Source organism: Mustela erminea, chromosome 14 (assembly GCF_009829155.1).
Source record: "Mustela erminea isolate mMusErm1 chromosome 14, mMusErm1.Pri, whole genome shotgun sequence".
NCBI classification, from domain to species: Eukaryota; Metazoa; Chordata; class Mammalia; order Carnivora; family Mustelidae; genus Mustela; species Mustela erminea.
The window spans coordinates 51,178,674-51,206,214 of NC_045627.1; the positions used below are offsets into that span (position 1 = coordinate 51,178,674).

At 36.4% G+C, this 27,541-nt stretch overlaps 1 protein-coding gene across 11 annotated transcripts in view; it reads right to left on the reverse strand.

Moving 5' to 3' along the window:
• PTPN20 (protein tyrosine phosphatase non-receptor type 20) overlaps nt 1–27,541 on the reverse strand; it is a 117,412-nt gene that overhangs the window by 58,516 nt on the left and 31,355 nt on the right. For 8 of the 11 annotated variants that reach the window (XM_032313144.1, XM_032313136.1, XM_032313138.1 and 5 more), the window contains 3 exons: nt 14,717–14,820; nt 5,776–5,873; nt 3,185–3,294 (listed from right to left, as the gene is read on the reverse strand). In XM_032313144.1, the coding sequence (XP_032169035.1) occupies nt 3,185–3,294; nt 5,776–5,873; nt 14,717–14,820 (312 nt within the window). Of the gene's footprint in view, nt 1–3,184; nt 3,295–5,775; nt 5,874–14,716; nt 14,821–27,541 lie in introns of those variants that run through there. The other 3 variants (XM_032313145.1, XM_032313147.1, XM_032313148.1) reach the window with 3 other exon arrangements.

The following is a 27,541-nucleotide window of genomic DNA, read 5'->3' on the forward strand; positions in this document are numbered from 1 at the left end:
TAAGTCAAAAGTTCACATAGCCACGGTCGCCAAACTGTGGAAAGAACCAAGATGCCCTTCAACGGACGAATGGATAAGGAAGATGTGGTCCATATACACTATGGAGTATTATGCCTCCATCAGAAAGGATGAATACCCAACTTTTGTAGCAACATGGACGGGACTGGAAGAGATTATACTGAGTGAAATAAGTCAAGCAGAGAGAGTCAATTATCATATGGTTTCACTTACTTGTGGAGCATAACAAATATCATGGAGGACAAGGGGAGTTAGAGAGGAGAAGGGAGTTGGGGGAAATTGGAAGGGGAGGTGAACCATGAAAGACTATGGACTCTGAAAAACAATCTGAGGGGTCTGAAGGGATGGGAGGTGGGAGGCTGGGGGAACCAGGTGGTGGGTATTAGAGAGGGCACGGATTGCATAGAGCACTGGGTGTGGTGCAAAAACAACGAAAGAAAATAAATTATGCTGAAAATAAAATTAAAGAAAACAAAACAAAACATACAAACAAACAAAAGTTCACGTAGGTAATAAAAGCAACACAAAACCAAAATCTAACCCATGTCCCAAACATGCTAAATCAAGAACCTACACTAATGGCCTAGCAGCGGAACAGGCATGACTCTTTCCAGGCATAAATTCTACTTACCTCAATCTCTACTTTTCTACACCCCAAATCAACACCCTACCAAACTTTACAAGACATACAAGAAGCAGCAGCAGCAATTACAAAATACGTCAAAAAAAAAACCAAGGCAATTCTACAGGAAAAAACTTAGATATGACCCATGTGTTAAAATCATGAGAGAGGAAATTCTAAATAACTCTGATTAATATGTTTAAGCTCTTATGGAAAAAGTGGACAAACTATGAACAGATAGGGAATTTGAACAGAGATGGAAACTAGAAGATAAAGTCAAATGTAAATTTTCTCACTAGAAAACTTTGTAAGATGGGCACCTCAGTCTGCCTTCAGCTCAGGTCCTGACCTCAGGGTCCTGGAATCAAGCCCCACATAGGGCTACAGCCAGAAGCCTGCTTCTCCCACTGCCTCTGCCCCTCCCCCCCACTCATGCCGGCTTGCGAGTACACTGTCTCTCAAATAAATAAATAAATACTCTGTAGGAAAGCTAAAGAATGTTTTCAAGTAGGCTTATTTGTTAGTAGACTAACAAAGCTGAGGAAAGAGTAAATAAATTTGCAGATGAGTTGGTAAAAATTATCTTAAACAGAAACACAAAGAAAAAAGAGTAGGAGGAGAAAAGATAAAATGAATACAGGTACAGCCCCTTTGGAAAACAGTCTATCAGTTATAGACTTAGGACTCAGAAATCCCACCCCTAGATAGATTTACTTTCAAGAAATGGAAAAGTAGATTTACACAAAACCAGTATGTGAATGTTTGTAGTGCTTTTATACATCATTGTCAAAATGTGGAAACACCCAAATGTCCCTCAACTGCTGAATGGATAAACAAACTGGTATAGCCATACAATGGAATGCTATTTAGGAAAAAAAAAATTAAATACCAATAAAAACAACAGTGGAAACAAATACCAAGCACCGCTCCAAGTGAAAGAAGTGGCACATGAAAGGCACATATTTATGATTCTGTTTATGTGACGCTTCGGAAAAGACAAAGCTAACAAGAACAAGATCAGATTACTGGTTGCCAGGCACTGGCGGTGGGGTGAGGGAAGACCGACGACGAGAAAGATGAAGAATGAAGGAAACTCATCCTGATGGTGATGGTAGACCTTGGTCTATAACCTCACAGAACTGCATGCTAAAAGGATGAATTTTACCATATGTAAATTATACTTTAGTATTTAAAAAGTATTTTCTTGTAAACTATTTTTGTGTCAGACTGTATATTAATAATTAGAGTGTGAGATTGCCCTAATTAGATTTGACATTTTCCAAATTTAAAAGTCATTAGAGAAGATTTTGACACTCAGTCTAATGTTGAAATGCATGTTCTCTATAATTCTCTTTTTTTTTTTAAGATTTTATTTATTTATTCGACAGAGAGGGATCACAAGTAGGCAGAGAGGCTGGCAGAGAGAGAGGAGGAAGCAGGGTCCCTGCCCAGCAGAGAGCCCGATGCAGGGCTCGAAAACAGGACCCTGAGATCATGACCTGAGCCGAAGGCAGAGACTTAACTCACTGAGCCATCCAGGCGCCCCAGGGTTTTTTGAAGTATGGGATTTCCCCTACCTCACACACAAATGTTACATATATAGAAATTTAAATGTTTTTATTTTATAATTTTTATAACTTGTATATGTATAAATCTAGATATGTTCATGGTTATATTTATGTTTACATTATATACAGATGTAAATACATATACACACAAAATTTTTAATATTCTTCAGTATTATGATTTTTTTTTTTGGATATCCAGTATTTTTATTCTTTTTTTTTTAAGATTTTATTTATTTATTTGACAGAGAGAGATCACAAGTAGGCAGAGAGGCAGGAGAGAGAGAAGAGGAAGCAGGCTCCCCGCTGAGCAGAGAGCCCAATGTGGGACTCGATCCCAGGACCCTGAGATCATGACCTGAGCCGAAGGCAGTGGCTTAACCCACTGAGCCACCTAGGCGCCCCCAGTATTTTTTATTCTTGTTCTTGTCTAGATATTCCATTATCTCAGTCTTGAATTCCTCTCCAAACTGAGAGTCAAATTTTTCATCTTTAAATAGCTGATAAATTTTGTTTTGTTGCTGTTGTTCTTTTTTTATATACACATCTGTATTTTCTTTTTTCCTTACAACATATGACTATGTGTCATCAAAAAATGTTCCTATTTTATTTATAAAGTATATACTGTGCAACAAATTAAAATTAAGAAAATGAGGAAGCAGATCATAATGCAAGTCTACACAAATCTCTAATTCCTAGTATGAGAAAATATAAATAGCTCATTTTATTAAGCTGACATTGATATATTAAAAATACTCAAAGAAAGGGAGAAATTTACCCTTACGAAGGTGGGGTGTGGAGCATTTTCTTCATTCTTAAAAAAAAAAAAAAAAAAAAAAACCCTAGGAAACCATGCTTTCCCCATCTAAAAAAGTTTTTCCCAGCTCTTTCCTGCATTCATATTAGAAATGTCTTCGTTCCTACCTCTGAAATACAGCCTCTTCAAGAATGTGCTAATAGCAATAGGATGAGGTCGTACCGGCAAGCTGAGGCGGGACAGTCCGGGACGGTCCAGGAAGCTCTTCATCCTCACTGCTCCACTTGTCTCTGAGAAACAAGCCACCCGCGGCCAGGGTGCCCTCACTCTCACTAGAAAAGAAATTTATGTATTTGTTCATGGTTTCAAAGATTATATATACATTTATGAAAGACTCTCTGGTAATCTGTATTAATGAATGTGTTGACACCCATCTCCATTTTAGTTCAGCTATGTACTTCTGTCGTCTGCCCCTGGAGAGGGCCCACTTCCACAGAGATCATGCCCAAGTCCCAACGTCTGATCACAAACTCCATCCCTTCCCACATTTGCCTGGCTTGCAAATTAGGCATGTTGGATCAACTAACGTCCTTTACCTCGGCTACAGGAAGAAAGTACTGAGGCCACCGGGGTCTCTGATATCAACAGAAAGCCATCTGAAAAACACGGGCAGGTCTCAGTCCAGCTTCCTCTACCTTTCTTCCATGGTAGCTAATTCTGAACCACCATCCTCATGTAGACCCTATCTTAATTCTCTGCCTTCGTAAAAATGTAGCCCCTTCTCGACAATGAAAGCCAGAAAGCAAGAACATGTTCAACATACTTTTTAAAAAATGTGTGCTTAGTTACACCAACATTTTCAATTATTCCTTACTTTCTCCCTGATCAGAATTAATTCTTCCACATTCAACTCCAAGCCTTCTGTCTCCTAGACAATTTTTTCTAAAATTATCTTTTTCATATATATATAATCTCCCCCATGTATGAATTCTTCCAAATGTAAGAATACTTGATTCCCCCGATCTTAAAAATGGAAACCCTTTTCAACTTTCTTTCAAACACTAGCCCTACTGTCTTCCTGTTCCTTTCCAGTTTCTCACTGCTCCATTTACTTGCTGCACTGTCATTTGCAACCCCACTTAACAGAAGCCTCTTAATGTGATTTCTGGTTCTAATCTCTGATGTCTAGAGAAAACTCTCCCTAAATTCAAATTTAATTCTACCCGCCCACCAGCTTCAGGAAAAACCCAGGCCCCTCACAGAAGTTTAAGTTAGTGGCAATCTGGCCCCTTCCTACTTTTTCATAGTCATGCCTACTAATCTCTTTTGTGCATCTTATGCTTTAACCAAATAAATGCCTTTCTTCTTTTGCTTCTGTGAGTCATTTCAAGTTTCTTATTCGTTCCTCTTCTCATCTTTTTTTTTTTTTTTGGATTACTATAAATATCTAATTGTTGCCCATTTCTTGCCAGATATCATCCACCTTGCTACCCACAATCCTCTTCCTAGATGGGTAGACAGACATATGCATGAATACAACAAGAAAAATTCCACCTGTACTTCCTCCTAATGCTAACAAACTGACTAAAATATGCACTCCTTGGTTTCATGTATATCAAGCTCCTTTACACTCTGACCCACATTATATTTTTGGCTCTACCTCTTATCTTCCCAAGCTTCCTGGCATTCAAATTCACAGGTACCCTAGAGCTCTTAACACATAATATTTCTCACCATTAATAAGATATTTTCACAACTTATCTTTGTTTAAACCTCTCCCAGCTTGACATTTTCTTCCCTCCCTTTTCCCCTGCTAGATTTATACTTAACTAAGATCCTAAATCCAACCTAAATATTTTTTATTCAAATAAGGTGGTGATAAACTCTCCCATCCATATTTCTGTCTTCTGTATTCACAATCCCTGGACTTTGGCTCTATAACAGTACTTATTATATCGTATTTAAATTTGTCTTTTACATATCTGTTTCCCTAATTAAATTATAAACTAAAGGGCAAGAACTGTGTAATATTTTACATTTTAATACAATGCTTAGTATATAATTACCATCTAATAATTGGTATATACCATTAGTATATAATAGGATCTCAAAATGTCTTTTGAACTATTATTTATTTGTTCATTTAATGCACTTTTGAAAGTTGCATATGCAAGTTTTAAACTATCTGCATTATTATGCAGTGCTATTCCAGTCACTACAGCTAACATGACTTATAAATCTCTATATGGAAATATGGCTCATTAAGATGTTCTCTTCTTTGATATGATTTTGCATGTCACACCTAAATTTGAACATTTTTATAAGCATGAATGCTATTGTTTCTTTTGTTTTTCCTAATGGAAATTTACTTTTCTCTTGGTTCTTTAAATATTTTCATACATAGTACCAAGAATTCATCATCTAACAGTTCTATTTTTTCTAGCACATTATTTTCTTTCTTGGAAATCCATATAATTTCTAGTGGAATTAATTGTGTCCTGTGCTTTACTCTACCTCAAGCATAATGCCCTCTCCAAAGCTTCCAACACATTTACAAAGACTCTGGAACTGTATAATTGTTGAGTTGACTGAGAAATTAAACTCTTTAGGAATATCTTCTTCTTGTGTTAATACCATATTTACGAGGTCATAAATGCATCCTATTTCTAGAAAAATCAGGTGGTACTTACTACAAAGAATTATCTCTTGAGAAACTAATCAAACATTTGAGGGTTGTTTATTCACAGTCTCCACTGAGAGGGCTATGAGCATGAATGAACAGAAAGCTCACTAAATAAGCATATTGGTTATACCTTTCTGTAGCATCTTTAAAAAGATCATCGTAATTACTGTGTTGGAAATTCTGAACAGGGAGTTTTACCTTCTCTGAGCCACCTGCATTTTCCAAAACCTACAGGAATAAGAATGAAAAGAAAATCATGGCTATGATTTTAGGAATGTGTAGTTTAAAAGAAATGTCTAGTTTCTATAGCTTCTTAAGAAGAATCTTCAATAATAGAACTAAAACCACAGTCAGTGTGATTTCTACTTCTAGAAAATCACCTGAAATGTACTGCTCCCTGTTAAATATTTTACAACCTGTCAAAACAAAAGAGCATAAAGTACTATGCACACACAAGTGAATTTTTATTGAATCACCCAAGTTATTTTCTAAAAGTTGATAAAAATAGGCTTCATTTTTTATCAAAAAAAAATTATCACTGTAACCCAGAGAAGGCTCTTATCCTTGGTTTACTGTAAATACAAAATTCTTAGCACTGTATTTATCTTTATTTTAGTGCTTATGTAATCTAGTCCAGTAATCCATCTCTACCATGGGATTCCGTACTGCCCCATAGACTGCAGTCCATTCTGTTGCATTCAGAGTCTTCTATAATTAAAAAAAAAATGAGTATAATTAGGGGGGAAATCACATTAAAATAAAGATTCAGTAATTCTGCTTCAATTAATCCATTCATTTGATGATTCTTTTCTGAGGATCTAGTATGCACAGATACTGCTCTAAGTGCTGTGGATAAAACAGTGAACAAGAGAGGCGTGTGTTCTGCTGCTGCAGAGCATGTGTTCTCATGAGGAGAAAAAAATACACAAGCAACCATACAAATTACAGCTGGTGATGTTAATGCAGTCACAGAGTACGGTGACATGTAACTGTCATGTACCTAAAAGACAAAAGGAAGAGTTAAGCAAAGAGAAAGGGAAGCATCCTCAACAAAAGAAAACAGTGGATCCAAAATCCCTGCAGCCTTCCACGGTCTGGCCTTTGCCGGACTGACCATCCTCATCTCATACCTGTTTCTCAGGCCTCATCTTGAGCCATAGCCTATACCATGTCTTTCCATCTTTTCTGAAGTGACTTTTGACGACTCTGATTGTGTAGAACTTCTTAATCTTTCCTCTCTTACTAATATGTTTACACGTGGGGGGGGGGGGGTTGCTACACTTGATCTTCATCAAAAGGCCGAGAAGCAATGTGTGTGTGTGTTTTGCTTATCCCATGAAACTTCTTAGGCCTGGAATACCTCTTGTGGGAGTACATGCAACCATCATTTTCAAACATGAACCCAAACACAATCAACTTTAGAAACAAGCATGTCGGGTGCCTGGGTGGCTCAGTTGGTTAAGCAACTGCCTTCGGCTCAGGTCATGGTCCCAGAACCCTGGGGTCGAGTCCCACATCAGGCTCCCTGCTCCTTGGGGAGTCTTCTTCTCCCTCTGACCTCCCCTCTCATGCTCTCTTCTCACTCTCTCTCTCTCAAAATAAACAAATAAAAAATATTAAAAAAAAAAAAAAGAAACAAACCTGTTAATGGAAAGATGTAAACGACTACCCAGCACTCTTACCAAGTGTATTCATTTGGCTGAACAAGTCAAAACATAACGATTTAGCCTAATATGAATAAGGATTGGTTGAAATATAAAGTTAATTTATATTTTAATAGTTTTCTAAATATTTTAATTTCTAGGGGATTAGCTAATAACCATTTTGAATAATATAGAAGACAAAAAATTCCTTTCCTGTGGTGAGCATACCCTAACATACAGAGTTTCTGCATCACTATGTTGGACACCAGAAACTAATGTAACATTGTGTCTCAACTATATGCAAATGAAAATAAGTAGAAGAACAAAAATTAAAATAAAAATAATTTAGGGGTGCCTGGGTGGCTCAGTGGGTTAAGCCACTGCCTTCAGCTCAGGTCATGATCTCAGTGTCCTAGGATCAAGCCCCGCACCGGGCTCTTTGCTCAGCAGGGAGCCTGCTTCCCCCTCTCTCTTTGCCTGCCTCTCTACCTACTTGTGATCTCTCTGTCAAATGAATGAATAAAATTTTAAAAATAATAATAATAATTTAAAAGTCCTTCCCTATGCCAGCAAGAAAAAATGTCATCTCTCAAAATTTTTTTTTAAAGATTTCATCTATTTATTTGACAGATAGAGATCACAAGTAGACAGAGAGGCAGGCAGAGAGAGAGAGGAGGAAGCAGGCTCCCTGCTGAGCAGAGAGCCTGATGCGGGGCTTGATCCTAGGTCCTGGGATCCCCACCCGAGCTGAAGGCAGAGGCCCCACCCACTGAGCCACCCAGGCGTCCCTCAAAATATTTTTACAAAATTTTTTAACATTTGTTTTTAATATTGGGGGATTCAATTCACCTAGAACAAATTTCAGTGCAGAGTGTACCCTGCCCACTCTGCTCAACCACCATGTAACCATCTTGTAGTCAGATGGACATTCACAGATCCAGTAGGCCACGCCCAGTACCAGATGAGCTTTGCAGAAGGATACAGGTGAAGAGCCACAACATGTCAGCAGCACAGCCTTAAGTGTACCCTCATCAGGAGTCCTAACAGCATTCTAGTGTAAGCTCAGGTGTGTTGCAATGACACCACATGGGTGTATACCTAAGTCTCCCAGCTTAGAAACCTCAAGCTACACAGGAACCAGTACCTCTTATAATAATTCATGAACCTAACCTCAGGCTCACAGCAAGGGGATTCCCACATTCACCCCATTTGTACCCTCAACAAGACATCATTGTTCTGGTCATAATCCTCGCAGTCCAGGGCCATTTTCACAGTAAGCAATGGGCCTGGTAACGCAGGTGATAGCACCTTTATCAGGTTTTCAGAGAAACGGGGTCCTGGAAGTCTAACCCAAGATCATTTCCTCAAAGGAAGAAGAGAAGATTCTGTTCATCTTCACTCACAGGTAGTAAAGCATTTTATTTGTCCTACTGGATAACCAGTTGTACCACACCACTAATTGAGCAGGTCACTGTAGAAATCTACAATGTCATCTGTCATATAAAATGTTCCCACATGCGTATAAGTCTTTTTTCTGAAATTTCTATGCAGTTTCATCAGTCTTATTTGCCACCTCCTATTGTATTACCACATTTCTTTAATTCCTATATAGCTTTATAAGCCTGGACAACCTGCACTGCCAGTGGTCCCTCCACCACATATATACTCTTGCTTTCTTTCTTTCCTAATACTGGCTTGCCTATTTTTGACCTCCTGTTTTCCCAAGTTTTGCAATCAGCTGATCAAATCTCTCTCTCTCTCACTTTCTCTCTCTCTCACACACACACACACACACACACAAACTGAAAAATTTATTTAAATTAAGTTACGCTCATTTTGTAGTTTAAATTAGGAATAACTAGCACACCTGGGTGGCTCAGTTGGTTGGACATCCGGCTCTTGATTTTGACTCAGGTCATGATTTCAGGGTTATGGGACTAAGTCTCACATCAGGCTCCACACTCAGTGGGGAGTCTGCAGGAGATTCACTCCCCACCCTGCCCCTCTTCCCGTTCTCTCTCTAAAATAAATAAATCTCTAAAAAGGTAAATAAATAAATTAGGGATAACTATGTTCTTCATTTATTAAGACTTAATATCCATTAATGATATATCTATAACAACAAAATATTTTTAAATATTCTCAAAAAAAGTAATTCATACCTATCCTTAGATTGACTCCTACGTACTACTTTTTTTATTAATTTCTTTTCAGCGTAACAGTATTCATTGTTTTTGTACCACAACCAATGCTCAATGCCATACGTGCCCTCCATAATACCCACAACCTGGCTCCCCCAACCTCCCACTCCCTGCCCCTTCAAAACCCTCAGATTGTTTTTCAGAGTCCGTAGTCTCTCATGGTTCATCTCCCCTTCCAATTTCCTTCAACTCCTTTCTCCTCTCCATCTCCCCATGTCCTCCATGTTATTTGTTATGCTCCACAAATAAGTGAAACCATATGATAATTGACTCTCTCTGCTTGACTTATTTCACTCAGCATAATCTCTTCCAGTCCTGTCCATATTGCTACAAAAGTTGGGTATTCCTCCCTTCTAATGGAGGAATAATACTCCATAGTGTATATATGGACCACATCTTTCTTATCCATTCGTCCGTTGAAGGGCATCTTGGTTCTTTCCACAGTTTGGCGACCGTGGCCATTGCTGCTATAAACATTGAGGTACAGATGGCCCTTCTTTTCACTACATCTGTATCTTTGGGGTAAATACCCAGTAGTGCAATTGCAGGGTCATAGGGAAGCTCTATTCTTAATTTCTTAAGGAATCTCCACACTGTTTTCCAAAGTGGCTGCACCAACTTACATTCCCACCAACAGTGTAAGAGGGTTCCCCTTTCTCCACATCCTCTCCAACAAATGTTGTTTCCTGTCTTGCTAATTTTGACCATTCTAACCTGGTATAAGGTGGTATCTCAATGTGGTTTTAATTTGAATCTCCCTGATGGCTAGTGATGATGAACATTTTTTCATGTGTCTGATAACCATTTGTATGTCTTCATTGGAGAAGTGTCTGTTTATGTCTTCTGCCCATTTTTTGACATGATTATCTGTTTTGCGTGTGTTGAGTTTGAGTTTTTCTTTTTAGATCCTGGATATCAACCTTTTGTCTGTACTGTCATTTACAAGTATCTTCTCCCATTCCGTGGGTTGCCTCTTTGTTTTGTTGACTGTTTCCTTTGCTGTGCAGAAGGTTTTGATCTTGATGAAGTCCCAAAAGTTCATTTTCGCTTTTGTTTCCTTTGCCTTTGGAGACATATCTTGAAAGAAGTTGCTGTGGCTGATATCGAAGAGGTTACTGCCTATGTTCTCGTCTAGGATTCTGATGGATTCCTGACTCACACTGAGGTCTTTTATCCATTTCGAGTTTATTTTTGTGTACAGTGTAAGAGAATGGTTGAGTTTCATTCTTCTACATATAGCTGTCCAATTTTCCCAGCACCATTTATTGAAGAGACTGTCTTTTTTCCACTGTATATTTTTTCATGCTTTGAAGAAGATTATTTGACCATGGAGTTGAGGGTCCATATCTGGGCTCTCTACTCTGTTCCACTAGTCTGTGTGTCTGTTTTTATGCCAGTACCATGCTGTCTTGGTGATCACGGCTTTGTAGTAAAGCTTGAAATCAGGTAACGTGATGCCCCCTGTTTTCTTTTTCTTTTTCTTTTAGCAATTCGGGGTTTCTTCTGATTCCATACAAATTTTAGGATAATTTGCTCCAGCTCTTTGAAAAATACCAGTGGAATTTTGACTCCTACATACTTTATTGCAGGTACCATTGTAAATGTGATGGTGTAATCTATTACAGTAGATAATTTGATATCTCCATCTAATACGTGTCCTCTATAATACCCACCACCAGGCTCACCCATCCCCTCACCCTGCCCCCTTCCAAAACCCTCAGTTTGTTTCTCCACAGTCTCTCATGCTTCATCTCCCCCTCCAATTTCCCCTGATTCATTTTTCCTTTCCTTCTTCTAATGTCCTCCACGTTATTCCTTATGAAGTAAACCTTTTAGTATTATATAGTGACCTCTAAAGCCTAATACACCTACCAACTACTGTATAATGACAAAACCACATATTTTATATTACATAATTTTATATTTGTTCTACTTTAAATATTTTAAATTTCCACTATGACCTCTTCTTTGACCCATGAGTTTTGAATATGTCTTTAATTTCCAAATGTATGTTTTATCTATTTGTGGTTGACTTCCAACTTATGTCAGAGGCCACAGTCAGTATTATAAAGATTATTTGAAGGGTGCCTGGGTGGCTCAGTGGGTTATGCCTCTGCCTTCAGCCCAGGTCATGATCTCAGGGATCTGGGGTCAAGCCCCTCATTGGGCTCTCTGCTCAGTGAGGAACCTGCTTCCCCCTATCCCTCTGCCTGCCTCTCTGCCTACTTGTGAACTCTCTCTCTCTCTCTCTGTCAAATAAATAAATAAAGTCTTTAAAAAAAAAGATTATTTGAAACTGGTTGAGATATATTTTAACTTGGTATATGGTAAATTTTTATAAATGGTCCATGTAAGCTTGAAAAGAATGTATATTCTCTAACTTTTGGATGCAAGTTCTATAGATATGTCTGTTCTAACTATCTGGCTAATTTTTTATAATTTCTATACTCTCAACTATTGTCTATTCTTTTAATAGAAGATATCTTTTTAAATGGTCCACTATCATAGTGAATTTATTAATTCCTTCCTGTAATTATGTCCAATACTGATTTATATATTCTAATGCTTATAAGTTTAGAATTTTATATCTTCCCTGTGAACTAAAGCTTTGTTTTATCTTTTTCAGTGTTCCAAGATTCATTGTTTATACACCACACTCCTTTTATTATTATATAGTGACCTCTAAAGCCTAATACCTTTATGCTTTTAAGCCTTTTTGTCTGATATTACTATACTACATTAGTTCTCTTGTGTTAGTGTTGTTCTGTGTATTTTAACTCTTTTACTTTAAAACATCAAGGGAAGGGACATCTGGGTGGCTCAGTTGGTTAGGTGTCTGCCTTCAGCTCAGGTCACTATCACAGGGTCCTGAGATCAAGTCCTGCATTGGGCTCATTGCTTAGCCAGGAGCCTGCTTCTCCCTCTGCCTTCTACTCCCCCTGCTTGTGCTCTTTCTCTCTCTCTCTCCCTCTCCCTGACAAATAAATAAGCAAAATCTTAAAAAAAACTAAATCTTAAAAAAAAAAAGTCAAGGGAAAATGTCCTCCAAAGACTTCTTCTCATTAAACTACAGAAATAAGCAATAAATAGAATGAGTTCTACAGAGTTGGCCTAGTCCTAAAAACTAGTTTATCAACAATAATTGGTAAAACAAATCCCTAAACATTAATTTCAGGAGAATCAAAAAGGAATGTGAAGATTGTGAATGAAATGGGATGGAGGAAAAGAAAGAGAATAGTACTATTACAATAGTACTATTACAATCCCTCTCATCTCCAACAAAACATGTTTAAAAAGCTATTTTCTTCAAACTCACTCATGAAGAAAAAGTGATGCCACCTGGGCAAGAATTCCTACCATAATTTAAACCTGAGACATATTTCAAGTCACACTTCAAAATCAACTTGATTACATTTATCCAAGAAGCAAACTGTTTTAGATGGCTGCAATTCAAATTAAAGTCTCACTTAGGACTCTAATAGATCTTTGATTGAGTGAAATGTGATTTGGCTAACAACGCTAAGAAGGCGCAAGGAGAAATATACCAAATTACCAAGATGTCAGGTCTTTTTTGGAGATTGCTCACCGAATCAAATTAATGTCAAATTAAAGAAAGGGCCAGATAACTTTTTCTAAAGAATGTAAGTTAGCTTTCCTGCACTGCATATACCAAGGACATATGAGGACAAAGTGAAAGCAGTAATACTAGGAGATAGGAGCTTGGTTTCTAGTCTCTGATGTGATTGAAAAGCTGTATCACAGACAAATCACTTCAGCTCTCTGAGACTTAGTTTCTTCACCTCTAAAATGAGTGTTGGAATAAAAATGTCTTGACCTAACTTCCAAATCTAATCATCTATAAGTCTGAATCTAGATAATTCTAGGGATAGCATCATAACTGAAAGGGCATCAAGGGGCTATAACATAAAATTAATTCATGAAATGTTAAGAAAAGCAAATTCTGGTAAAATCAGCTGGTTTTCCCAACATGTTACTCTAAAAACCATCCAGAGATGTTCTCTAAGATACTCTTTTCTAAAAGGAAAGTTTAAAGCATATCAAAATTCATCCTTGATAGGTCAAGCCATAAAATTAAGGGGAAAACAAATGATGAAATGTATATTTTGTTCTAGAAGGGAGTCAAATATGGTTATAAAAAGGATCTACTCAGGACGTTCTATGAAAGTGCTCATTTTGGAATTATCTCTCCCTCAGGTACAAAATCATTCTGATCAGAGAAAAGTATCAACAGTGGGTTTGAGAACCCAGCAGAGCATTAAGAAGTAGAGACCGCCAGCCAGAGATGTGATAGTAGGTGGCCTCGATGCAGCCACTTTACCTGTCACAGAAGAATGCACAGATTCCTCTATGAGAGAACAACCAAACCACAGTGCTGTTTTTCAAAGCAGCATGACTGTGAGTCCTAGGTGGAGAGGGCAGCCAAACTGGGGAGGAGGTGAAGTAGTGTCTGTTCTTGGTACTTACTTTGATCTCTAGTAATGCTGGAACTTATAGAATGTGAGTCTGAGGACCGCAACACAATGGCAGTCCCAAAGCTCCAGTAGATAAGAGAAAAAAATGCAAACCACTGACATGATGAAAATGCATTCTCTTTTTGTGCTCTGATCCTGGCGTTATCTCCACAAGGAAGAAGACATGTGTAAAGGTGAGAGTGTTTGTCCCAGATTTTTCCCAATCCTCTACCTTTCCACAGTTTGGAGACACAGCACTATGCTGTCTCTAACTTTTAAGAATTCCATCAATCAATACATCTAAGGGTGCTTCATATTTTATATGAAATTCATTTTGTAACTCTATTAGCACAAAATGAAATCCATGCTAAAACAAGTAAAATTTCCAGAAGAGTATCAAGAGTTTTCTTTAGAGTTGCAAAGAGTTTTACTCCTTCAAATTACTATTTTGGTCATCTTCAACATCAGAGTGACAGAGAATGAAAATTATTGTTCTTTTTTTTTTTTTTAATTTCCAGCATAACAGTATTCATTATTTTTGCACCACACCCCGTGCTCCATGCAATCCGTGCCCTCTATAATACCCACCACCTGGTACCCCAACCTCCCACCCCCCGTCCCTTCAAAACCCTCAGATTGTTTTTCAGAGTCCATGTTCTAAGGAGAACAAAATACACCACTATGCCTTAGAGAGCTTACTCTGTGATTAGATAGTAGCCACAATCATTTAGCAGACATCCCTCTTCTAGTTTTACCTTACAAGCCACTGATTTAGGTGTCTTTTTCTCACTTGATGAAGGTGAAGTCTCCCTGGAAATCATGTCTTCCAAATCAGAGTCATTTCCCTTCTTATTTTTTCCTGAAAAAAGAGAAGGAAAGAATTGATCAATTGCAAAGGGCTACTACACGGAGAAAGGTTGTAATGAGAAAACCCAAGCTACACAAGGGGAATGTTTGTCTATTTTTCCTATTGTACAGTCTTCTCATATTTATCTCCTGTTTTAATCACTTTTCTCCCTGCTTTAAAAAAATAACACAGCAAACATGATCCTTCTTCTAGGATCATCCTCAGAAAGTTAATTTTTGAGCAGTCCCTTTGTTCCTACTTCTGTATTATTCTTCAGGTAAATCCTAAATACGCACAACTTCCAGAACCTATGCATTGGGTATCACAGAAGATCATTCTTCTGTCTTTCAGGGTCTACTTCTTAGATGAGGAACAGTGTGGGTCCATATCTGGGCTTTCTACTCTGTTCTACTGGTCTATGTGTCTGTTTTTATGCCAGTACCATGCTGTCTTGGTGATCACAGCTTTGTAGTAAAGCTTGACATCAGGTAACGTGATGCCCCCAGTTTTATTTTTGTTTTTCAAAATTTCCTTAGCAACTCGAGGTCTCTTCTGATTCCATACAAATTTTAGGATTATTTTCTCCAGCTCTTTGAAAAATACCAGTGGAATTTTGATCGGAATGGCATTAAAAGTATAGATTGCGCTGAGTGAAATAAGTCAAGCAGAGAGAGTCAATTATCATATGGTTTCACTTATTTGTGGAGCATAACAAATAGCATGGAGGACATGGGGAGCTAGAGAGGAGAAGAGAGTTGGGGGAATTTGGAAAGGGAGGTGAATCATGAGAGACTATGGACTCTGAAAAACAATCTGAGGGGTTTGAAGTGGCGGGGGCTGGGAGGTTGGGGTACCAGGTGGTGAGTATGATAGAGGGCACAGATTGCATGGAGCACTGGGTGTGGTGAAATAATAATACTGTTATGCTGAAAATAAATAAATTTAATTTTAAAAAAGTATAGATTTCTCTAGGCAGTATAAACATTTTAACAATGTTTATTCTTCCGATCCAAGAGCATGGATGGTCTTCCATCTTTTTGTGTCTTCTTCAATTTCTTTCATGAGTGTTCTGTAATTCCTCAAGTACAGATCCTTTACCTCTTTGGTTAGGTTTATTCCCAGGTATCTTATGGTTCTTGGTGCTATAGTAAATGGAATCGATTCTCTAATTTCCCTTTCTGTATTTTCATTGTTAGTGTATAAGAAAGCCACTGATTTCTGCACATTGACTTCGTATCCTGCCACATTGCTGAATTGCTGTATGAGTTCTAGTAGTTTGGGGGTGGAGTCTTTTGGGTTTTCCATATAAAGAATCATGTCATCTGTGAAGAGAGAGAGTTTGACTTCTTCATTGTCAATTTGGATACCTTTTATTTCTCTTTGTTGTCTGATTGCTGTTGCTAGGACTTCTAATACTATGTTGAACAAGAATGGTGAGAGTGGGCATCCTTGTCGTGTTCCTGATCTCAACAGGAAGGCTGCAAGCTTTTTCCCATTGAGGATGATATTTGCTGTGGGTCTTTCATAGATAGATTTGATGAAGTTCAGGAATGTTCCCTCTATCCTTATACTTTGAAGCGTTTTAATCAGGAACGGATGCTGGATTTTGTCAAATGCTTTTTCTGCATCAATTGAGAGGACCATGTGGTTCTTTTCTCTTCTCCTATTAATTTGTTCTATCACATTGATTGATTTGCGAATGTTGAACCATGCTGGTAGCCCAGGGATGAATCCCACCTGGTCATGGTGCATAATCTTTTTGATGTGCTATTGGATCCTGTTGGCTAAGATCTTGTTGAGAATCTTAGCATCCATATTCATCAGTGATATTGGTCTGAAATTCTCCTTTTTGGTAAGGTCTTTGCCTGGTTTGGGGATCAGGGTAATGCTGGCTTCAGAAAAATAGGTGTTATTTCTTCTTTGAAAGTTTTGTAGAATTCCCCAGGGAATCCATCAGGTCCTGGGCTCTTGTTTTTTGGGAGGTTTTTGATCACTGCTTCAATCTCATTACTAGATATCGGTCTATTCAGGTTGTCAATTTCTTTCTGGTTTAATTTTGGGAGTTTATAGTTTTCCAGGAATGCATCCATTTCATCTAGGTTGCTTAGCTTATTGACATATAAGTGTTGATAATAACTTCTGATGTTTGTTTCTACTTCCTTGGTGTTAGTTGTGATCTCTCCCTTTTCACTCATAATTTTATTAATTTGGGCTTTCTCTTTTTTCTTTTGGATTAGTGTGGCCAATGGTTTATTGATCTTATTGATTCTTTTAAAAAGCCAGCTTCTAGTTTCATTGATATGTTCTACTCTATCTCTGGTTTCTACCTCATTGATCTCTGCTCTAATCTTGATTATTTCCCTTCTTATGTGTGGAGTTGGTTTGATTTGTTGTTGATTCTCCAGTTCTTTTAGGTGTAGAGACATTGGTGTATTCTGGATTTTTCAATTTTTTTTGAGGGAGGCTTGGATGGCTATGTATTTTCCCCTTAGGACCGCCTTTGCTGTATCCCATAGGTTTTGGACCTAAGTGTCTTCATTCTCATTGGTTTCCATGAATTGTTTAAGTTCTTCTTTGATCTCCTGGTTGATGCAAGCTTTCTTTCTTTTTTTTTTTTTTTTTTTTTTACTATGATCAAGTGGCATTTATTCCAGGAATGCAATGATGGTTCACAGGTGCACATGGACCAAAGCGATACAGCATATGAACAAAATAAAGAATAAAAATGATGTGATCATCTTTTCTTTTTCTCCCAGATTATTTTTTTAATTTTATTTTTTATTTTTTAATTTATTTTTTATTTATTTTCAGCATAACAGTATTCATTATTTTTGCACCTCACCCAGTGCTCCATGCAATCTGTGCCCTCTATAATACCCATCACCTGGTACCCCAACCTCCCACCCCCCGCCCCTTCAAAACCCTCAGATTGTTTTTCAGAGTCCATAGTCTCTCATGGTTCACCTCCCCTTCCAATTTCCCCCAACTCTCTTCTCCTCTCTAGCTCCCCATGTCCTCCATGCTATTTGTTATGCTCCACAAATAAGTGAAACCATTGGTCTTTAGCTTCCAGGTGTTTGAGTTCCTTCCAAACTTTTCCTTGTGATTGAGCTCCAGTTTCAAAGCATTGTGATCTGAGGATATGCAGGGAATAATTTCAGTCTTTTGGTATCAGTTGAGTCCTGATTTGTGACCCAGTATGTGGTCTATTCTTGAGAAGGTTCCATGTGCACTTGAGAAGAATGAGTATTCTGTTGTTTTAGGGTGGAATGTTCTGTATATATCTATGAGGTCCAATGTGTCATTCAATGCTCTTGTTTCTTTATTGATTTTCTGCTTCAATGATCTGTCTATTTCTGAGAGAGGCATGTTAAGATCTTCTACTATTAATGTATTCATATCAATATGACTCTTTATCTTGAGTAATAGTTTTCTTATGTAATTGGCTGCTCCCATATTGGGGGCATAGATATTTACAATTGTTAGATCATCTTGGTGGATAGTCTGTTTAAGAATTATGTAGTGTCCTTCTCTATCTCTGACTATAGTCTTTAGTTTAAAATCTAATTTATCTGATATGAGAATCGCTACCCTGGCCTTCTTTTGAGGTCCATTGGCATGAAAGATGCTTCTCCATCCCTTCACTTTCAGTCTGAGTGTATCTTTAGGTTCAAAATGGGTCTCTTGTAGACAACATATGGATGGGTCCTGTCGTTTTATCCAATCTGCAACCCTGTGTCATTATATGGGCACATTTAGGCCATTCACATTGAGAGTGATTATTGATAGATACGTTTTTGTTGACATCGTGTTACCTTTGAAGTCTTTCTTTCTGTAGATTGTCTCTATAGTTCTGTTCAATGCTATTCTTAGGATTTTTCCTCTTTTATAGAACCCCCCTTAATATTTCCTGCAGTGTCGGCTTGGATAAAAGACCTCAACATGAGACAGGAATCCATCAGAATCCTAGAGGAGAACATAGGCAGTAACCTCCTCAATATCAGCCACAGCAACTTCTTTCAAGATATGTCTCCAAAGGCAAAGGAAACAAAAGCAAAGATGAACTTTTGGGACTTCATCAAGATCAAAACCTTCTGCACAGCAAAGGCAACAGTCAACAAAACAAAGAGGCAACTTACGGAATGGAAGAAGATATTTGCAAATGACAGTAGAGACAAAAGGTTGATATCCATGATCCATAAAGAACTCCTCAAACTCAACACACACAAAACAATCATATATAAAAAAATGGGCAGAAGAAATGAACAGACAATCCTCCAATGAAGACATACAAAAGGCTATCAGACACATGAAAAAATGTTCATCATCACTAGCCATCAGGGAGATTCAAATTAAAACCACATTGAGATACCACCTTATACCAGTTAGAATGGCCGAAATTAGCAAGACAGGAAACAACATGTGTTGGAGAGGATGTGGAGAAAGGGGAACTTTCTTACACTGTTGGTGGGAATGCAAGTTGGTGCAGCCACTTTGGAAAACAGTGTGGAGATTCCTCAAGAAATTAAGAATAGAGCTTCCCTATGACCCTGCAATTGCACTACTGGGTATTTACCCCAAAGATACAGATGTAGTGAAAAGAAGGGCCATCTGTACCCCAATGTTTATAGCAGCAATGGCCACGGTCGCCAAACTGTGGAAAGAACCAAGATGTCCTTCAACGGACAAATGGATAAGGAAGATGTGGTCCATATACACTATGGAGTATTATTCCTCCATCAGAAAGGAGGGATACCCAACTTTTGTATCAACATGGACAGGACTGGAAGAGATTCTGCTGAGTGAAATAAGTCAAGCAGAGAGAGTCAATTATCATATGGTTTCACTTAATTGTGGAGCATAACAAATAGCATGGAGGACAAGGGGAGATGGAGAGGAGAAGGGAGTTGAGGGAAATTGGAAAGGGAGGTGAACCATGAAAGACTATGGACTCTGAAAAACAATCTGAGGGTTCTGAAGGGGCGGGGGGTGGAAGGTTGGGGGAACCAGGTGGTGGGTATTAGAGAGGGCACGGATGGCATGGAGCACTGGGTGTGGTGCAAAAACAATGAATACTGTTACACTGAAAAGAAATGTAAAAATTAATTAATTGATTAATTAAAAAAGAACAGTGTGTTACATAAGTCTCACTTTAACTTCTTGAATTTTTAATAATAAATAAATTAGCAATGTGTTGATGTATACAGAAAGTCATTTCAAGCTTTATTGAAGAATATAATATGATTTCTCCCTAGGAAAGCCATTGCTGTTTTATTATAGGATCATTACCCTGTTACTTTAACTGCACAGACTATTTCATATAGAAGCCAAAGGAGATATTTTTCTCTGATCTTAAAACTGAGCACTCAAAGTACTCATGGCAGCCCTCAATATTATGATTTAGAAATTTTGTGACATGGTATGTTACAAAATCAACAATACAAATATAGTAAAAAAAAAATAGTAAACATATACTTTGGAAGTAAAACTGGTCATTCACTAATGTGTTAAAAAAATAATAATTGTGAACTATTATAATATGTTAATTTTGTATGTACGTATTATGAAATATCAATGAAAAACCAATATATCAAAACTAACGTGAAAGTTAGCTAAAGCAGTGTTTAAAGCAGAAATGTATAGTTTTAATTACATTTATAACAAAAGCAGAAAAAATGGACTAAAATGAGTTTTATAGTCAATCATAAAGTCCAAGTAAAATTGAGGAAACCCCCCAAAAAGTAGAAAGACATCATAAAGAAATACATCGTATAGAAAATAATTTAAAACAACAGATCAACAAAATCAAAGACTAGTTCTTTGACAAAAGACTTAAAAATACACAAACATCTTTCACTAACAAATTTACTTAATACTAAGAAGGAAAAAGGAGCACAGCCACAGACTCAACTATCATTTTTAGAAGCACCATTAGACAAATTTGATGAAATGGAAACTTCTTCAGAGAATTGTAAATCATCTGAATCTACCTAAGAATATGTAGAAAGCATGAATAGTATAACAAGCATTTAAAAATTTAAACCAATAATTTAAAATCTCATCCCCAGGAAATAACACATATGGGCCCAAAGATGCTTCCAGATGAGATTTTATCAAATTTTCAATGAACAAAATTTCTTTCTTATACTATTTTAGAGAATTTTTTTAATGTAAAATTATTTGATTTATACTAAAACGTCAGTAAAATCCTTACATGAGAACAAAAGATGTAAAATACAAGAAAAACTATAAGCCAAACTTAAAAATGGACATCAATGCAGAAATCCTAAGTACCATATTACTAAATGGTGCAATGGAAGAACGTGTAGACTCAGTTAGATTTATCAAGAGATTTCACTGATAGATAAAAATCTATCAGTGTCATTTGCTATATAACAAATGTCAATAAAGGACAGAAATCATATTATTATCTGAACATAGAAAGAAAAATCATTTGAAAAATTTAACAGCCTTTCAAGGTAGAATAGAACTATTTTAACTTATAGAAAATGTTATTTAAAATACTGAGCTAACATGAGCTTAATGGTAAAACTTTAGACACAGTCTCATTTTTTAAGAAAAACATAAAATGCCTGCTACCACTACCCTTATTTAATGTTGTATAATATATAGGGCCCAAGCAATAAAACAAAAGAATAAAGAAAAAAAAAACCTTAAGAATTGGAAACAAAGCAAGTAAATTGTATTTGCAAATACATAGAAAATTAAAGAGACTCTGTATCATATTACTAGAAATAATAAAAACTTCAGACAGGATAGCTGATACAACAAATTAGAAACATTCCATAAACCAACAATAACCAACTAAATATTGCAACAAAAGAAAAAGTATCATTTACAATAGAAATAAAAATAAAAGGTAACTAGAAATAAAGCAAAAATAAATAGTAAAAATTGCAAAATCTTACTCAAGTTTACAAAAAGTAGAACCCATATTTATACAGAAGAAAACTGAGTATCATAATAATGGTAAGTAGTTTCTAAATTAATCCACAAATTTAATGCAAATCTAATCAAAATTTAAGCAGGATGTGTTTGTGTGTGTGTGTGTCTGTGTGTGTCTGTGTGTGTGTGTGTCTGTGTGTATAGACAAACTAGAGAATACAAGTCCAAGAACAGCAAAGACAACTTGGACAAGGAAAACAGATTGGGGCATTTGCCCTATCAGATATCAATACTGATTATAAGTTAAAGCAATCAACAGTGTGCACTGGTGTAGGAGTAGAAAATAGAGGAAGAAAAGAGAATAGGGATTCTTAAACAAACTCAAGTACCTAAGAACATTTACTCTTAGATAGTGGTGGCTCTGCAGATCAGAGGGAAAACATAAAATAAATACTCTTGGGACAACTGGCTTTCCTGCTAGAAAAAAAAAAATTATATCCCTATCTCAGAGCCTGATAAGACCAAAGATGATAATATACAAAAAAAAAGAAAAAGCTATTTTTATTCTCTCAGGGTAGGAATAGATTTTCTAATTACAAAAGCACAACTTACAGAAGAAAATATTGACAAATTTGAATATTAATTAAAAGACACTGTCAAAAAAAAAAAAAAGACACTGTCAGTAGGGGTGCCTGACTGGTTCAGTTGGAAGAGCATGTGACCCTTGATCTCAGGGTTGTACATCTGAGCCCCAGGTTGGTTGTAGAGATTACTTAAAAACAAAATCTTTAAAAGAAATGGGGAAAAAAAGGTACATCAATAGGATTCAAAAAGAATAAAGTATTCACTAGGAAGAAGTGATAGGCATCTAGGATATATAGAGAATTCCTGAAATTCAGCAAAACAAGCCAATAGGGGAGAAAAAAATATTAAACTAGCTGCTATTCTTAGTAGGAAATAAAAACATCCAACTACTGCTGATTTGAGAATAAGTAAAATTTATGGCATGTCCTCTGGGCAATTCCTCTAACCACCAAAAAAGCTGAGCAAAAAGACATGGGTCCCCTGAATGCTGAAGGTGCGTATCTAACACTCACTCCTGTTACTGATGTTAAAACTGTACCATATCCTCCCATAATCCTTGACATTAAATGTTACTGCCACTATTGCTTCACACTAAGATTCAAAGAACAGGGAATTCTGTGAACTTAAAAAGGAGCTTCATATGCTAGGGAGGCAATTCTGTATTTAAATGCCTGTAAGAATTATATACAAGCAACTCACAGAAGACGAAAGCCTACAGGTCAATAAATGTATTTTAAAAATCCAATGTCACCTAATAAACAAATGAAAATTTCAGTAACCTACACTGATGTTCACTTCTGTCTATGGGGAATTTATCACTTAATCACAACCAGAAACTGGACAAAATACATTGAAACAATTTTCAGACATTGCACAATAGATTATGATCTCAGAGAGAGGGGAAACAAATGAGGTGAGCCTTATGATTGCCCCCAGATTAAGACCACAGGGAGTTTCCAGGTCATAGCTCAGGGAGAGAATTGAAAGAGAGTCCAGTGATCTCACTGAGCTGCAGAGAAAGAGATCAAAGCTCAGAGAGACTGTGGCAAGTAGAATTTGCAGTGCAGAATGTCAAGAGAGGAGGTAGCTATACAGAACAAGAAAATCTGAACATTTGCAAAGAAATCCTCTCTTACCCTTTGCAGAATATGGGTCTGCTTATATGTAGGACAATTCCTGACATCAAGGAAAATCACTGGAAAGCAGCAGAGATTAGTAAGAGCTAGGAAAAGTTTGTGTTCTTATAATCCAGAATGAGGATATCTCACAATACATGGGACTCCAGGGAGGGTTCACAGAACACACACTTCTTAGCAAAACTAAATTATCCCCAGAATAAAGGCTTCCTTGCACCATCTTTAAGAAGCTTAATAGCAAGCTTCAAAAAGAATCAAGTTCAATTTGAACTTCAAGTAATAATACAACTTCAAGGCAGAAAATACCAACACTTTCTTAGAGGAATTTAAAAAGAAATTCAGCATCCAAAAATTTGCAAAAAAATAAATTTGCAACACCCAGCATCCAGTAAACAATTAACTTGGATGCACAGGAGGAGGAAAATGTGTCCTATGACCAGAAAAGTCAATCAATAGAAATATACTTAGAAAGAATAGGTGATGAAATTTATAAATGAGAAGATTTAACAAGCTAGTATAACTTGTATGAAGGCACTCAAGGAAGTAAAATAAAACATAAATAAAACATAATGAGAAGAGAAATAGAAACTGTAAAAATGAAACCCAAATGGAATTTCTAGTGATGAAATACATAATATATGTACTGGATAGAACTAACAACAGATGAGACAGTAGAGAAGAAAAGACCAGTGTATTTCAACATACAGCAACGAAATGATCCAAAAATGAAGCACATGATGGGGGAGTGGGGCAAGACTGAACAGAAAGTCAGCAAACTTCAAAAGAAAAAAGAGGGAGACATTAGTCAAGAAAAAGTTAGAATGGCTAGATTAGCATTAGATGAAGTAGACCTCAGATTAAAGAGCATTATCAGTGATAAAGATGGTATTACATAATGACAGAGGCTGATTAGAAAAACAGCAATTCAAAATCTATATTCAACTCATAGCAAAAACCCAGATTAATATGAAATAAAAACTAACAGAACTGAAAAGAGAAAGACACATATCCACAAAACTTTCTTTCAGCAACTGACATAAAAGAAAAAAAAATCAGTGAAGCCTTGGAAGATTTGAAACACACTATAATTCATACTGTCCTAATTTAAAAGCGCAAAACACTTCACCTAAAAACAACAGAATATATATTGAAGTATGCATGGAACATTTTCAAGGATTATACATTGAGCCATAAAATAATTGTCAATAAATTTACAAGCTATGAAATCACCCAGAGCTTATCATATAAATTATAAAATACTTCCTACAAATACTCTCAGATCACAATGGAACTAAATTAGAAATTTATAATATTAAGATATATGGGAAATCTCCAAATATCTGGAAACTTTACAACAAATTTTTTAACCTGTGAGTCAAAATAAGTCACAAGAGAATCTAGAAAACTTCTTAAACTTCCTGAGGGTAAATAAAAACAGCATATTGAAATTTTAAGGATGAAGCCAAAGGAATGTTTTATAGAAATGTACAGCATTGGATACTTGTATGAGGAAAGTAGAAATCCAAACTAAAATTCTACCTTATGGTAAAATCCAACTATCTAAACTTCTGCCTTATGGAATTAGAAAAGAAGAGCAAATTCAAAGAAGCAGAAGAATGGAAATGGTGGTAAAAACAGAAATCATTGAGAGAAAAATAATCAACTGCACCAACGTTTAGTTCATGGAAAAGATCAATAAAATTGGTTAATCTTCAGATGCATCAAAAAATAAAAGAGAGAAGAAACAAGCTAACAACCTGAGGAATGAAAGGGAGGGTGACACCATATTTTCTTTAAGAATGTAAAGTGTGTTAAAGGATACAGGTAACTTAATGTCATGTTTGACAACTTAGATGAAATGAGCAAATAATTTGAGAGACAAAAATCTACCATAGTTTATTCAAGAAGAACTAGATAATATGAATAGCCCTATATCGTTTAAAGAAAGTGAATTCATAATTTAAAATCCTCCCCCAAAGAAACATCAGATCTGAAGAGCTTCACTGGCAAATTCTACAAAACATTAAGGAAAAACACTGGTTCTACAACAATTAGCCATAAAACTGAAGAGAGGAGACATAAAAACTGAAGAGAAGGACATAAACACTATTACATTCATCTACTAGGTCTGTGATAACAAATAGCACAGAGTGGCTTAACGATAGAAATTCAAATTTTCTTACAGCTCTGGAGGTTGGCAGTCCAAGATCAAGGTGCCAGCAGTTTTGGTTTCTCCTAGGTCATTTCTCCCTGACTACCTTCTTGTTGTGTCCTCACATGGCCTTTTCTCTGTGCATGCATATCCCTCGTGTCTTCTCCTCTTCTTAGAAGGATACTTGTCCAATTTGATTATGGCCCCACCTGTATGATGTTATTTAACCTTCATACGCTCTCTAAAGGTCCTATCTCCAAACACAATCACTCTGGGGGTGAGGGTTTCAACTTGTGAACTTCAGAACACTCTGCAGTTCCTAACAACTACCTTAATACCAATATCAAAGATATTAGAAGAAAATTACAGATAAACATCCTTTCATGAATAAAAATGCAAAAGTCCTTAACAAAATATGTTAAATCAAATCCAGAAATACATAGAAAGGGTGGTATATTGTGACCATATGAAATTTATCCAAAAATATATAGTAAGCTAACACTTCAAGAACAATCTGTATAAGTCACTGTATGAATATACTCAAAATGAAGAAAAACAATCATTTCAATAGATGCAGAAAAGAATTTAACAAAATAAAATTCCTATTTACAAAAAAAAAAAAAAAAAAAAAACCTTCAGCAGACTATGAATCGAAGAGAAACCTCTCAACCCGATAAAGAGTATCTACAAAAAATCCTATGGTTAACAGCATTCTTAAGAGTGAAAGCCTGAACTCTGTCTCTCTAAGATCTGGAACAACTGAAAGATGTCTGTCCTTAATACATCCTTTCAACAACAACATATTGGAATTATTAGCCAGTGCTGTTAGGCAAGAAAAAGGAGACAAAAAGATTGCTAAAGAAGATGTATGAAACTCTTATTCAAAGATAGTATGATTGTATATACAAAAAAATCATGAGGAATCTATTTTAAAAAGCTGTTAGAAATTATAAATAAACTTAGCAAGGTTGTGAGATATGCAGTCAGAATACAAAATCAGCAGTATTTCTATGTGTTAGCAAGGAACAATCTAAAAATCACAATTTAAAAATTTAATAATATAAGAAACCTGAAATACTTGAAACATGCTTAAACATTGGGGCACATGGTTGACTCAGTCAGTTAAGTGTCTGACTTTGGCTCAGGTCATGATCCCGGGGTCCTAGGATAGAGCCTCAAGTTGAGCTCCCTGCTTAATGCGAAGTCTGCTTCTCCTTCTCCCTCTGCTCCATGGCTCCAGCTCTTTCTTTCTCCCAAATTAAAAAAAACCATACAAAGCATTGCTGAAAGAAATTTTAAAATACCTGAATAAATGGAGAAATACATATTGTCTTTGCATTCGAAGATTCGATATTGCAAATATTCGATGAATGAATGACATATTCGATGTCAAATACCCCCACAGTGATCTCAATCAAAATCCCATTAGGGGTTCTCTGTAGAAACTGACAAGCTAATTCTAAAATGTATATAGAATGCCAAGGGCCTAGGATAGCAACAACAATTTTGAAAAAGAACAACACCAAAAGACTTTACCACTTAATTTCTAGACTTATTACAGAGCTATAATAATTAAGATACTAGGACTCTGGAATAAGGACAGAAGTATAAAGCAATGGAACAGAATAAAAAGTCCACATGCAATTCTACAAAGATATATATTCAATGATTTTTGACAAAGATACCTAGGTAACTTAATGGAGAAAAGAGAGATGTTTCAAAAACTGATGCTGAAATAACATGGGGGAAAAAAAACCCTCAATCCTTATATTACCCCATTAAAAAAAGGAGTAAATCAGAGATATAAACCTAATAGCTAAACTACAAAATTTTAGAAACAGGAGAAAAATGTTTACAGTTATGCAAGTAATTCTTTTTTTTTTAAATTAATTTCTTATTTTTTATAAACATATATTTTTATCCCCAGGGGTACAGGTCTGTGAATCACCAGGTT